At 45.8% G+C, this 13,642-nt stretch overlaps 1 protein-coding gene across 2 annotated transcripts in view; it reads left to right on the top strand.

Moving 5' to 3' along the window:
- ALOX5 (arachidonate 5-lipoxygenase) overlaps positions 1 to 13,642 on the top strand; it is a 62,193-nt gene that overhangs the window by 22,174 nt on the left and 26,377 nt on the right. For both annotated transcript variants that reach the window (XM_082339469.1, XM_082339468.1), the window contains exon 4: positions 5,916 to 6,038. In XM_082339469.1, the coding sequence (XP_082195595.1) occupies positions 5,916 to 6,038 (123 nt within the window). The remainder of the gene's footprint in view (positions 1 to 5,915; positions 6,039 to 13,642) is intronic.

The raw sequence follows: 13,642 nt of genomic DNA, 5'->3' as shown, positions 1-13,642 counted from the left end.
CAAGGGAAACCATAAACAAGACGAAAAGACAATCCTCAGAATGGGAGAAAATATTTGCAAACGAAGCAACTGACGAAGGATTAATCTGCAAAATATACAAGCAGCTCATGCAGCTCAATAACAAAAAAACAAACAACCCAATCCAAAAATGGGCAGAAGACCTAAATAGACATTTCTCCAAAGAAGATGTACAGATTGCCAACAAACACATGAAAGAATGCTCAACATCATTAATCATTAGAGAAATGCAAATCAAAACTACAATGAGGTATCACCTCACACCGGTCAGAATGGGCATCATCAAAAAATCTACAAACAATAAAAGCTGGAGAGGGTGTGGAGAAAGGGAACCCTCTTGCACTGTTGGTGGGAATGTAAATTGATGCAGCCACTATGGAGAATAATATGGAAGTTCCTTAAAAAACTAAAAATAGAACTACCATATGACCCAGCCATCCCACTACTGGGCATATACCCTGAGAAAACCATAATTCAAAAAGAGTCATGTACCACAATGTTCATTGCAGCTCTATTTACAGTAGCCAGGACATGGAAGCAACCTAAGTGTCCATCGACAGATGAATGGATAAAGAAGATGTGGCACATATATACAATGGAATATTACTCAGCCATAAAAAGAAACGAAATTAAGTTATTTGTAGTGAGGTGGATGGACCTAGAGTCTGTCATACAGAGTGAAGTAAGCCAGAAAGAGAAAAACAAATACCGTTTGCTGACACATATATATGGAATCAAAAAAAAAAAAATGGTCACGAAGAACTTAGGGGCAGGACGGGAATAAAGACGCAGACCTAGTAGAGAATGGACTTGAGGACACAGGGAGGGGGAAGGGTAGGCTGGGACAAAGTGAGAGAGTGGCATGTACATATATACACTACCAAATGTAAAATAGATAGCTAGTGGGAAGCAGCCGCATAGCACAGGGAGATCAGCTCGGTGCTTTGTGTCCACCTAGAGGGGTGGGATAGGGAGGGTGGGAGGGAGACGCAAGAGGGGGGGGATATGTGGATATATGTATATGTATAGCTGATTCACTTTGTTATAAAGCAGAAACTAATGCACCATTGTAAAGCAATTATACTCCAATAAAGATGTTAAAAAAAAAAAGAAAGACTGAACAAATTCCCTTCCCAAAACTTTACAGTAATTTTCAATCCCACCAATAGTATGTAAAAATATACTATTACCCATACGTTCACTAATACCTGATAACATCAATCTTTTAAATTTTTAACAATCCAGGAATCCTTAAGTAAGAGTCATTGCTGTCTTAATCTGCATACCCCTGACCACTGATGACTTTAGCCTCTGCATTGCCTGTTTATGTGCTTTATTTTTCTGTGGGTTTATTATTAATCTAAAGCAGCTCTTTATATATTAAGATTGTATCCCTTTGTTATATGTATAGTGTGTATCATTTGTCTTCAGTTGCTTTTGTCACAGGTTTTAGCTTTTTACTTTCTTAATATATATATTCTTTTTCTTTGTAACTTTTGGGTTTCCTGCTTTGCTTAAGAAGGCCCTCCCCACCCCAGTGTTACATAAATTCTCATATTTTTGTCTAATATTTTTATAATTTTATTTTTAACTTTAGGCTCTTAATTCATCGGCTATGTATTTTTATACATGATGTGAAGTGGGGGTCAAATGTCCCTGGTATCATTTATTACATAATGTTTCTTCCTGCTGCTTTGGGATGACACCCACAGCATATGGAGCTGGCGTGGTGACCCCGTGCACCGGTTCTGCAGCCGGTGTTGGGCTCAGCTCCCACTTAACTGCCACACTCTGTGTCCTGTGAAAGTTGTGTAATCTCTTTGTGCCTCAATTCCCCCATCTGTAAAATGGGGGAAATAATAGTACCACTTCTTAGGGTTTTTGGAAAGAATTAAATAGGTTACACCATGAAAACACATAGACTAGTATTTGACACATAAAAAGCACTGGATAAATATTAGCTAGTTTTGTATTATATTCACATATTTTCTTGGGTCTGTTTTTCTACTCCATGGCCCAGTGCCATCTTTTGGTTATTAGAACTTTCTAATAAATGTGAATAGGCGTTATGTTATCTTACTGTTCTTTTTAAAGTTTTTCATGATGAGAATCGCTTTGAATTACACGTGTGTCCTGTAGTGGCATTTTGATAATGTTGCATCTTTCCACCCATTTAGATCTTGTGTGATGTCCTTCAATAGAATTTCTACTTTTTCTTCATGAAGTTCTTTCACCTTTCTGGTCACTTTATACCAAGGGAAACTATAGCTTTTGCCATTCTAAGTAGGATGTTTTTCCGTTTGCCAATGACTCTTGCTGGGATAAAGATAATTACTCATTATTTAATATTTACTTTGTATTGACACCTTACTAAATTATTTTATTGTCTCTATTTTTAAGTGAGTCTTTTTAATTGCCCAGTTATTTGATCGTATTATGTAAATGATGATACTTTTGTCTCTTAGTTTACATTATTACATCACTGATAATTTTTTCTTATTGCCAAAACAAAGTAACAGTAGCAAGGATGACCATCCTTTCTGAGTCGTGATTTTTGAGAAAATGCCTTTGATATTTTTATTTGTTCAATGTATTTGCTATTGTTTTCTAATAAACACTCTTTACTATATTTAGGAACTTCTTGGTTCATTCTAATGTCATTTTTGTTTGGCTGAACTTATTCAATTAATATATGAAAGGGTGGGTAATATATGCAGGTAATATAATGTCTGAGTCCATACTTGATATAAGAGGCTTAAATGATTATCTAAAAAAAGTCTGTAAACACCTTACACTATCTCCCCATTTTCAGTATGGCAAATGAGAAACCTAATGATAGTTTGGTTATTTTCCTTTTCCCAGAAGCTTGTGAGTTTGTGGAAGCCTCTCTCCTCTCTCTCTTTCCCTTTCTCCCTCCCCGCTGCGTCTCTACAGCATTCTCCTCTTTGACATTTTACAATTTAATCAGTATATATCTAGGAATGTCTTTTTTTTCTTTCTTTCTTTTTTTTCTGCCTAGGATTTACTCAGAAAATTGAGGTCCCTTCAGCTTAAGGAAGTTTTTCTCCTGTTTCTTTGGTTTTTACTTCTCCATGTATCCCTGTCTCTCCTCCGGAACTCTCTCTGAACATCAAATCTTCTATATCTGGTTTTCATGTCTCCTATGTTTTCTTCCATGACTTCCACTTCTTTGTGTATTTGTGTTACATTTCCTTCCATTTGTCACAGAGCAGTGTCTGGCACATAACAGGCACTCAATAATTAGTTATTGAATGAACAGATTTTGTCTTCCAGGAGACCAATCAGATCTCACAGTGACTATTACTCTTTTTTTCCATTTTTCTATGGAATGTTCAATTCCGAAATCATGTTTTGTGGTTGCAGAAAGTCTTTTTAGATTCTAATTGCATCTCCTTAAGAATTCTCTCTCTCTCTCTCTCTCTCTTTTTAAAATTAAATGTCCTTTCTACTCCTTCCTTCCTTCCTTCTGCCTGGTTGTTCAGTTTGGTCTTCCCAGTGGAGTATGATTTTTTTTCTTTGCCTATTTTTCTGTGGGTATGAAGGCCTTTGGCCCCTGTGCAGATCGGCCTGTCAGGCCTCTCAGGCAACAGTGCCTGCAGTGGAAGGAACATAGGTGTTGGTTTCAGGTGCCAGTAGTAAACTAGCTGGCAAACTGTGCCATCTCCATGCAGTGAGAGGCCATTGTCTCCTGACCTCCTGAGGTGGGGCACTTTGGAGGCTGGGGGTCAGCAGGAAGGTGGGGTCTTGAGGAAATGTGCTCCAAGTAAACTCTACCCTTAAGAAAACATGAATGCATTTGCTGGCCCATCTCTCCTCATTGGGTTCAGTGCTTCCATACTGAAAAAAATCCAGCTCTACTCAGCTCTTCAAATTAATTAGAGCCCTACTTCCCAGTGGCTAGGAGAAGATGGTCAGGAATATTTAAATTGATTTGACCAGCAGTAATTAAGTAATCAACAGTTAATACCAGTAGGGCTACCAGATGACTGCCTCAATTTTACACATGTATTGGAGATACCTTAAATCATTTTCTAAAACAAAGGGGAAAAAATCAATAAATTAGTTGACGTTTGTGCATTCATCCACATTTTTACCCTGGTTAATGTTAATCCAGCATTGGTGTTAATACAGACAACAAAAATAGAAGGTTTTTTTAATGTCTAGGAAAAGAGAACGTTGTTAGTAAACCAACAGCAAGAAATGTAGGTTCTATACAACAGAAAACGCTTTTCAAAATGCATTTTGAGTGGTCATAAGAGTGATCATATCCAGTTCCTGTTCACCTCTGATGATACTAATGAGAGGCTTACTGGGCCAACAGGATACCTCAAGAAACACTGTGGAATTTTTGTGACAGTAAAAGTACCAGATGATATTAAAGGGCCTTAAGACTTTAAAAAAATATTATTAGAGTATAGTTGATTCACAATGTTGTGTTAGTTTCAGGTGTAAAGCAAAGTGAATCAGTTATACATATACATATATCCACTCCTTTTTTTTTTAGATTATTTTCCCAAATAGGCCAGTACAGAGTACTGAGTAGAGTTCCCTGTGCTATACAGCAGGTTCTTATTAGTTATATATTTTATATATAATAGTGTGTATATGTCGATCCCAATCTCCCAACTTATCCCTCCACCCCATCCCCTGGTAACCATAAGTTTGTTTTCTACATCCGTGACTCTACTTCTGTTTGTAAATAAGTTCATTTGTACCCTTTTTTTTAGATTCCACATATAAGCGCCATCATATGATATTTGTCTTTCTGTGTCTGACTTATTTCACTCAGTATGACAATCTCTGTGTCCATCCATGTTGCTGCAAATGGCACTATTTTGTTCTTTTTATGGCTGAGTAATATTCCATTGTATATATGGACCACATCTTCTTTATCCATTCCTCTGTTGTTGGACATTTAGGTTGCTTCCATGTCCTAAGACTTTTTAATGACCTAAACTCTCAGTGTTTTACTTCCCTCTTATAAGAGAGATTAGATTAAAAAGGAATACAAATGGAAAAGCTGAAATCCCAGAATGTAAATTTTGGTTTTTAAACAAATGTAAGATCATTTAAATAAATAAAAGATCATTCTCCCCACCCTAAAAGAAACTAACAAATTTTTGGTTTGGTTTGGTTTGGTTTGTTTTTTCAATAAACAAAAAGAAAAGTAAAATTTAAAAAAACAAACAAAAAACAAACTTAAATGCCCAATGCTACAGGATAAATTTTAAGGACACCAGGCTCTAAAAATTTTGGTGGGATAGAGTGCGTGGCCTGTCTTTGAGGGGAGCTGTTTTGATTATAACAATCTCTGAACCTGCTATTGGCATCAGTCTGTGCCCGGAGGTCCTCACCCAACCTCCCTGCTGACTCGTGCCCCCTTTGGGAAGGCATGACGGCTGTCCCCTTTCCCTCAGCCACCACACACAATACAGGGGTGTTGACCAAGCTGGTGGGATGTTGGATGTCTAGGTCAAGTGTGATGGGGCAGCCTCAACCACTTCCACCTCCAGTGACCAGCAAGGCAGCTCTGTGCTGGGGAGACATTGCCCTTGAATGTCACCTCAAATAAATGAGGTCTTCTGATGCTCTCTGTACACACTGGTATGCACCTACCATTCACCACCCCTCTGCTGTAAGCCCAGCTGCAGGTTTAGGGAACCTCAGGCTTCCCACTGTGAGACTCAGGGCACAGCAAGGTGGGGGGCCACCAGACCTTGGGAGGCATCCCAGTACCTCGCCAGGCACACGCTCAGCTAAAACATGGTGACCTTATGGGCACATCCTCAGACCACACAGACAGCCTTCAGCCTGAGGGGCCAGCCCAAAAGCCAGCCATTTAACCCAGTTTTCTTCTCCTTCCTTTTCACGCTCAGATGGATGGAGTGGACCCCTGGCTTCCCCTTGAGTATCGATGCCAAATGCCACAAGGATTTACCCCGAGATATCCAGTTCGATAGTGAGAAGGGAGTAGACTTTGTTCTGAACTACTCCAAAGCGTAAGTGTTCTAGAACTCGAGGATGCTGGGCAGCCCTCCAGCGGCTGGGGCCGGAGATGGGACCCTCACTCCTCCCCTTGTGGTGGCCTTGGGCTGAGGGATCAGCTCAGCTGAGCAACTCTTCCCAAATCGTTTGATTATATCTCGGCTATAGCATGGATCCTTAATGCCCAATCAAATCACAGGGAAACCTGTATCTAAACAAATTTACAGACTGTAGGACTCCAGACACCAAACAGCTGTTTGCAGCCCAGAGTGGAGGTCTTTACTTGGAGTGCCCCATCCCCATCCACAGCTCATCTCCCCTTGGGCCAGTTCAAGGGTAGACAGTGTCCAGGCTGTCACCCAGCTGGCAGGGCACTGCAGTAATAATGACCAACATGCCTGTGCTGATCACTTACATGCATCCCCGTTCGTCTTTCACTACAACCCCACGAGGCAGGCACTTATCCCCATTCTGCAGTTGAGGAATATGTGGAATAAGGAAGTACAATACCTTGCCCAGTAGCCCCTGCTAATAAACGGCAGAGATCCGAGTTCTGTGCTCCTTCTTGGCGGCTGAGTTATTACACGGTTTTCAAAGACTCACTGGGTGCTCATTACCAACATGAAGCCCCAGCCCTACCTCAGGGCTAGTGGAGGGGCATTTGAATCTGTACTCTGATACTTTATGGAATTCTCACAATCATGCAAATTTGGAAAACCCTAAATCCGTGGTCATGCAACCTGACCAAGCCTTGGCCAGCCCTGAGGAGCTTCAGCACCTCCCGGTGCCCGGCACCCCCTACCGCCAGGGTGAGAGTCTCCCAGGGTGGGCCCTGGCCTTGGGTTGGCATAACCAGGAGGCAGACAGGTAGAGAAGCACTAACCCAGTTAGCTTCTGCGGCAGCATTTGCTTAGTTGCATAGCTGCTCCACTCAAGAAGTTGCCTCATTTGGTCGAACTTCTGTAAAGAAAGGGTGGGAGGCCACACCCTCAGGCCTTCCTCTTTGGAACATTTGCAAAAAACCCTACGTGCGCGCACACACACACACACACACACACACACACACGCACAGCCTCACAATCAGACTCCGCAGGGAATCCCCTCACATCACAGAGACTGGGATGCATTTGTCTCCCTGAGGCTGCATCTCCATGGGAGGGAGGAAATAATAAGGGCCTGACACTTAATAAGCCTCTACTAAGTGCCAGGCTGTAGGTGTGGGTGCTTTCTATATAGAATCGTCTGTTTTAACCTTCAAGCAACCCCGGGAAATAGGTACTGTTTTTAACCATCTCCAGGTAAGTAAACTGAGGCTCTGCCAGGTCCAGGTCAAGGAATTTGCCTAAGGTCATTTCGGCAGGAATTGGCAAAACCAGGATTTGAATCCAGGTCTATTGGGGTTCAAAACTGGGGATTTTCTTCCCTGCTACTATTGAGATCAAATGGAGAGTAAAATTAAAACCAAACCACTAGATTAGTAATGCAGCAGTACCCAACATCTGGCTCCCTGGAAACATCAGGGCAATCATATGTCTCATTTCCTACCCAGGGGTTGGCATTATTGAGTCAAAGGCATGTGGCTTTAGGAGACCAGAGCCCAGACCAGGATGATACAAGAAGGACAGAAGGCCCTTGTGAAAGGGGCAGTTTGGAGAGAAAATGATAATGATAGAGAGGTAGCAAGGTCAGAGGAGATGATACTGCTTTGGGGAGTAGTGCCACCTCTGCTTAGTAATGGTGGGGGAGTGGATGGATGGATGTATGGATGTATGGATGGATGGATGGATGGATGGTTGGTGAGTGGAGGGATGGATAGCGGATGGTGGATGGAGGGATGGTGAAGTGAAAGCCAGGCTGTGCCTTTCTTATGTCTGCTCAGTGTTCCTTAGGTCATTGTCATCTTTTATCTCAGGATCCCAGCACAGCAACTGCCACAGGATAGGTGCTCAGTAAACCCTGTCAAAATGAATTGAGTGTGGCCTTTGTGGCCACCTCACAGGCCCTCACTTCACACACACACACACACACACACACAGAATCACACACTTACCTTTTCCTTCTCATGTATCCCCATCATGGCCAACAGCATCCTAGATCAGTGGTTCTCAGTCCTGACTGTGCATTTAATATTAAGACTCCATGCCACCTCACGCCAGCCAGGCTGTTAAGCCAGCATTTGCAGCACAGGCATGAGTATATTTTAAAAGCTCCTTGGGGGATTCTAATGGGCAACCAGGATTGAAACCACTGGCCTTGGTGCCTCCCTTGGCCTCATCCTCCAACCAGGTGAATGTGGGATCATGTCCATCCCCTGGGTCTCAGTGTGCATGTCCTCCTTTCCCAGCTCCGCCATGTCTCCCCGGAATGTTCAGGAACATTCTTCTACCTGCTTCCCCAGGCTCCATCCCACACAGAAACTGGAAGGTCATTCTCAAGTGCATGTATAGTTTGTTGGAGGCTCCTTCTACAAAGCAAATATAATTCTTTGACTCCCCTACCTAAAATCCTTCAGTGATTACCCCAACTACAGGGGTCTCTGCCCAGCCTTCTCTCTTGCCCCCAGATGCACAGGACACCCCAGCCATGTGTGTCCAGAGCTGGGGGTCTTCGTGTCCCCTTGTCTTTGCCTCGCTGTTTTCTCTGCCTCAAATGCCCTTTTTCCCTTCTTTGCCTGGCCAAGTCCAACTCATCATTTTTCAGGACTGGAGTGAGGTGCCCCTTCTCCCAGAAGCTCCTAGAAGCCCTAGGTCTGAGGGAGGCTTCCTCCCCTGTGCTCCCCAGTACGGACCACACAGACCACCATCTCTCCAGCAATACCGTAACCCATCTTTCTCCACATCTTCCATGTTACTTGGCCCCTTGAGCTGCAAACTATTTGGCAGGACCAGAGCAAAGAAATCCTGAGATGGACCCTCAGCCCCACCTGGCACAGCCCAGCTGGGGTGGTCAGCTGAGCACCAGCTCTGCTGGCACAGTGAACCAAGGACCATGAGGTCCTAAGAAGGAGAGAAGAGACACAGCCTCTGCATTTGAGGAGGATGCAGCCTGAGTCAAGGGGACTGGGCCTCAGGGAAGCAGTTCAGAGGGACCCCACCCTGGGAGATGAGGGATTCATGGGAGAGGGCTCTGGGCCAGTGGAAGGTGAGCCTAAGGAAGCTGGTGAACTTCTCTGAGCCTTGGTGTCTTCATCTAAAAACTGAGACCATAGGTCCCACTCCAGACTGTTGTGAGAATATTAAGGAAGCACATATGTCAACCCTGCACAGAGAAGCTTCTCCCTAAAGACAGCATTAGTCTTCATTCATTCCTAGTAATGAGGTCAGGCCAGCCAGGACCCACTTCTCCATCATCACCTGCTGAGCACCTGCTCCCTCAGATCGACCCCTGCCCTCAAGGGCTCATAGAGGGACCCTTCCTCTGTTTGGTGTTATCTCATTATGGGGTCCAGGAAGGCTTCACGGCAGAAGGACACCTAGCCTGGCCTTGCAGCTAACCAGACAGCTGAGGGCCTGGAGAAGCAGGACAAGGGTGCTCTGGCAGAGGCAGCATCACGTGTAAAGGTTGGGTGTGGCTGGGCCTACTCACAGGACCAAGTGGGTTGTGAAATTTCATGGTGTCATCAAAGGAGGAGCAGCTTGTTTGTTTAATCACCACTCACCGTTTGCAGCCTGGAGCTTTGATTGCAGGAGGTTGGTGGGACTGGTAAGGGAATGTTCTCTTCAAAGGAAATTGAGAAAGAGAGCTTCCTTCCCAGTAGAGGAGAACAGTGCGGAAATGTGACTGAGTTCGGGAGAGGTGACCAGACCAGGGTGCTTGGGTCCTCACCCACCGGACATTTCTCATCAGATGAAATCAGGTGGGGGCAGCTCCTTGGAGGCGCATCCTTCTCCTTGGGGTCTGGATTTGCAGTGTTGGATGAGACACAGGGAGAGGTGAGGGAAATCAGAGCCGCATTGCAGAAGCTTGACCTGGCAGCCTTTGAGGGTCAGATGAACAAGTCCAGCAGTGGGGAAGAACAAAGACAGGGAACGGGAGAGTAGGGAGGACTTCGGGATGTGGTATGGATGCCCCGGGATCCAGTTGAAATTCAGATCAAAATGGGGAGAGGCCGAGGGGAGAACCCAAGGCACCCTTGACATTGTGCATCTGGCTTATAGGCAGAGTGGGGTGGTCATCAGAAAGGAAAGCTGGACAAGACGTGGTGAGGAGGAAGATGAGTCCAGTCTGGGGGCATGTTGTTGTTCAGAGCCCTGTCCGGCCTTCGACGGTGAGGCCAAGGGTAGAGTGGGATGGGTAGGCCCGGGGCTAAGCAGAGAGACTTCAGGGAGCCTTGAGGCCAAGCAAGGTTGGGAGCCCTGCAAGGGACGGGGGAGAGGGGGTCGAGGGCCAGATAGAGGCTTTGTTGGGGGACAGGGAGAAGAGTGTGGTCTGAAGGCAGTAACTCTTCCCACCCCTGCTCCAGCCCCACAGACCAGTCACCCACTGCTTGCGTGAGGTCAGACAAAATTACGTGTACGGTAGCTCTTTGAAAGGAGCTGGTGGTATAGAGAAGGAAAGAGCAAGGCCCCAAGATGAAGAGCGGGAAGCTAGAGAGAAAAGATGGGCTTCCTTGCCTATGGTGAGGGCTGGGGCGAGGCCGTCTGAGGCTGGGTGAGAGCAAGAGAGGGAGAGATGATGGCACGGGAGCAGGGACGCTGAGGGAGCTTGGTCTCTTGACTTTGGAAGCCGAAGCCAGGAGTTTTGCGGGAAGAAGTCCCCACACCCTCCTACTGCCACCCCAGCTCAGAAACAAGTTGGCTCCACATCACCAAAGCGCTCAGAAAATAGGATTCTCCCCTTTAACTTCACGAATGCTACCCAAATCCTTGGATCTTCTTGGTAATTGTCAAAGTCATCTCCTCCTTGTTCTAACCGATCCCTGTATGTCTGTCTATCAACCCTATTTACCCATACTGAATTCTGTTATAGAATCAGAGATGTGTCCCATTGGAAAATAAATTTGTTGGGGAAAATGTAGGGGGAAAAAATTCCCACCTAAAAGTTAGACCTGGAAATTTTTACTTATATTTGCTAAAGTAGCAGTTTTTTGTTAAAAATGGATCATAAAATAAAGGTATAAGTTAACACAAATCATAAAGTAATGTTTCCTTTAAAAAGGGTTTGTTTTATAGTTAAATTAATTTGGAAAACATTGCAACCTCTCCAGCAATGGTTCTCAAGTTATAGCTTGCATCAGAATCCCCTGGAGGGCCTGTTAGAATCTGGACATAGAGACCCACCCCTAGAGCTTCTGATTAGGGAAGGCTGAGGTGGGGCCTGAGAATCTGCATTTCTATTGACGTCCTGGGGGTGCTGATGCTGCTGGCCCACCAACCACACTCGGGGTAGCAAGGTTATACTTTGCTTTCCTGGGGGAAAAAACCTATTAATCTACTAAAAGTATAGCAACAAGTATCAACTCATCTCTAATTACCCTTTAAAAGCAAAAGGTCACCTTATTTAGAGCCTGGAGAGCAGCGATTGTTTCAGACTCTAGCTGCGCCATCTTGGGAGAGTTATTTAAGTTTTTTGACCCGTTTCCTTCCTATAAAATGAGGCTGGTGCTGCCTAACTGCTAGAATTGTTATGAGATTTAAACGAACTCCTGTAGGCAGTGCCGCTGCGGTGAGGTCTAGCACACTGTAGACCTAGTATCTAGTATCTCCATTCTGGATGCTTGGGAGGACTTTGTCCTCATTCCTGAGCCCAAGGAAGGAGACTGGCCAGGGAGCTGCCTTCTCAGGCTCTGTCACTGCCTGTTTGCTGGCTCTTCTGGGCTTCTTCCATCCCCACGGGAGCTGGCCCAGAGGAGGCTACCTGCTGCTTGTCCTTTGACAAATGCAAACTGAGCTCCTGGGGGTGGGGGCCTGAGATGAATCAAAAGTGGTCCCTTGGTCCCAGCTCCAAGAAGGTCACAGTCTAGTGGAGACCAAGCTATGGACAGCTCATCACGATACTATGTGGTAGATATTCCTTTGGAAAAGAGCACTGGGAAAACTTGAGGCAGGGAGGAAGCTCTGAGGAGGCAGCATCAGAAAAAAGCTTTCTAAGAGAGAAGCCCAACCTGGGTCTTGAAGGATGCATAGGAGTTCACCACGCTGATTGGAGGAGTGGAGGGGATGTCTTTCAGGGCGGTGAGAACTCCGTGATCCAGGAGGACCAGAGTGGGGGCCTGTGTAGGGAAGTGGGGCTGAGGCTGCCAATGCAGAGAATTGGGCAAGTATCCCAGCCTTTACTGGGGGTGGGGTGGGGGGGCAGTGCAGGACCATGGGGGTTTGAAGCAGGGATGAAGTCCATGGGGGTCAGCATTTTAGTGTCAAGGAAAAAGGGGTTGGTTGTCAGATGCTTCAGCGAGATCAGGGGAGTTTAGAGCTGACTCTTTAGATACAGCCACTAGGATGTGACACACAGTGCCCTGGGTGAGAGCACTTAAGGAGGGCAGAGAGGAGAGGAAGTAAAGAGGAGCCAGACGCAGATTCTTAGGTGAACTGAGTCTGAAGGAAGAAAGGGATGAGTGAATTAAGCAGAAGGACCCCAGGCGGGAGAGGGCAAAGTTCTGTGCTTGTAGCCTGGATCGTGAACTTGTCCACTGGTCCCTCCAGAACACCACGGCTTAAGGCTGCAGACGTTAATATTAACAGTAAGTGATAATCATGGACTAGTCGCTAATATTTGTTGAACTCATTTTACAAACCAATGCTTTCTATATATCATGTCAGCCCTGTGAGGCAGGGACAATTACTGTACCCATTTCATGGATGAGGAAACTGAGGCACAGAAGGTTAGGGATTTGCCCAAGGCCATATGGCTGGGAAGAGATGGAGCTGGGATCTTCGGCCAGGCCCTTAACACTCTGGCTGACCTGCATCCATCTCAGCTGCCCTCTCTGGCCTTGCATATGGACTCCCAGCCCCACCCAGGATTCTTGTGTCCAGATCCCAGCACAGGAGCTGGTGGCTCCTAGACCCCCTGGTCCGGCCCCCTAGTGGTCTGACAGGGAAACGGCACCCACCCTGTGCGTGGTGGCCCTTCTGCCCTGAAGGTCCCTGATCCAACCCAGACCCAGGCCAGCGTTTACTGTGGAAAACTGAAACTCAGAGATGAGATCATCAGAGGCCTTCCCCCTGGAACCTCCACCTTGGGACAGTTCCGTTTCCGCACCACTTCTGGGTAACCGGCGCGTTTCCTCCAAGTCACCTGCTCCACCTGGAACAAGGCGGGCCCTCCTCAGTAAGCTTTGCCCCCGCACCCCAAAGAGCAAAACCATGAACTGGGAAATGGAGAAGCTGTTAGAAGAAGGAAAGGGGCAGGGGAAGTGGAGGAAACAGGAGCTCCCGCCTCTCTGTCAGTACAGGGCCAACAGCGGGTGCCCAGCCCAGGCCAGCAAGCGGCTCAGTATGCACTCCCGTCTGGCTGTGTCTTTACCCGGTTCTGTTGTTACCTGGCTGTGCCATTACCTGACCATGTTGTTACCTGGCTGTGTGACCTCAAATGAGCTAGGTGCCCTCGCTGGCCACAGGTTCCTCTTTGTGTGATAACAGATTTTCAAAGTCCCTAGTATCCGATTGTCTATAAGTAT

This window comes from Balaenoptera borealis, assembly GCF_965194805.1.
Source record: "Balaenoptera borealis genome assembly, chromosome: 10".
Taxonomy (NCBI): domain Eukaryota; kingdom Metazoa; phylum Chordata; class Mammalia; order Artiodactyla; family Balaenopteridae; genus Balaenoptera; species Balaenoptera borealis.
The sequence above is the reverse complement of the archived record's forward strand: the minus strand, read 5'-3'. Positions and strand labels throughout refer to the sequence as shown.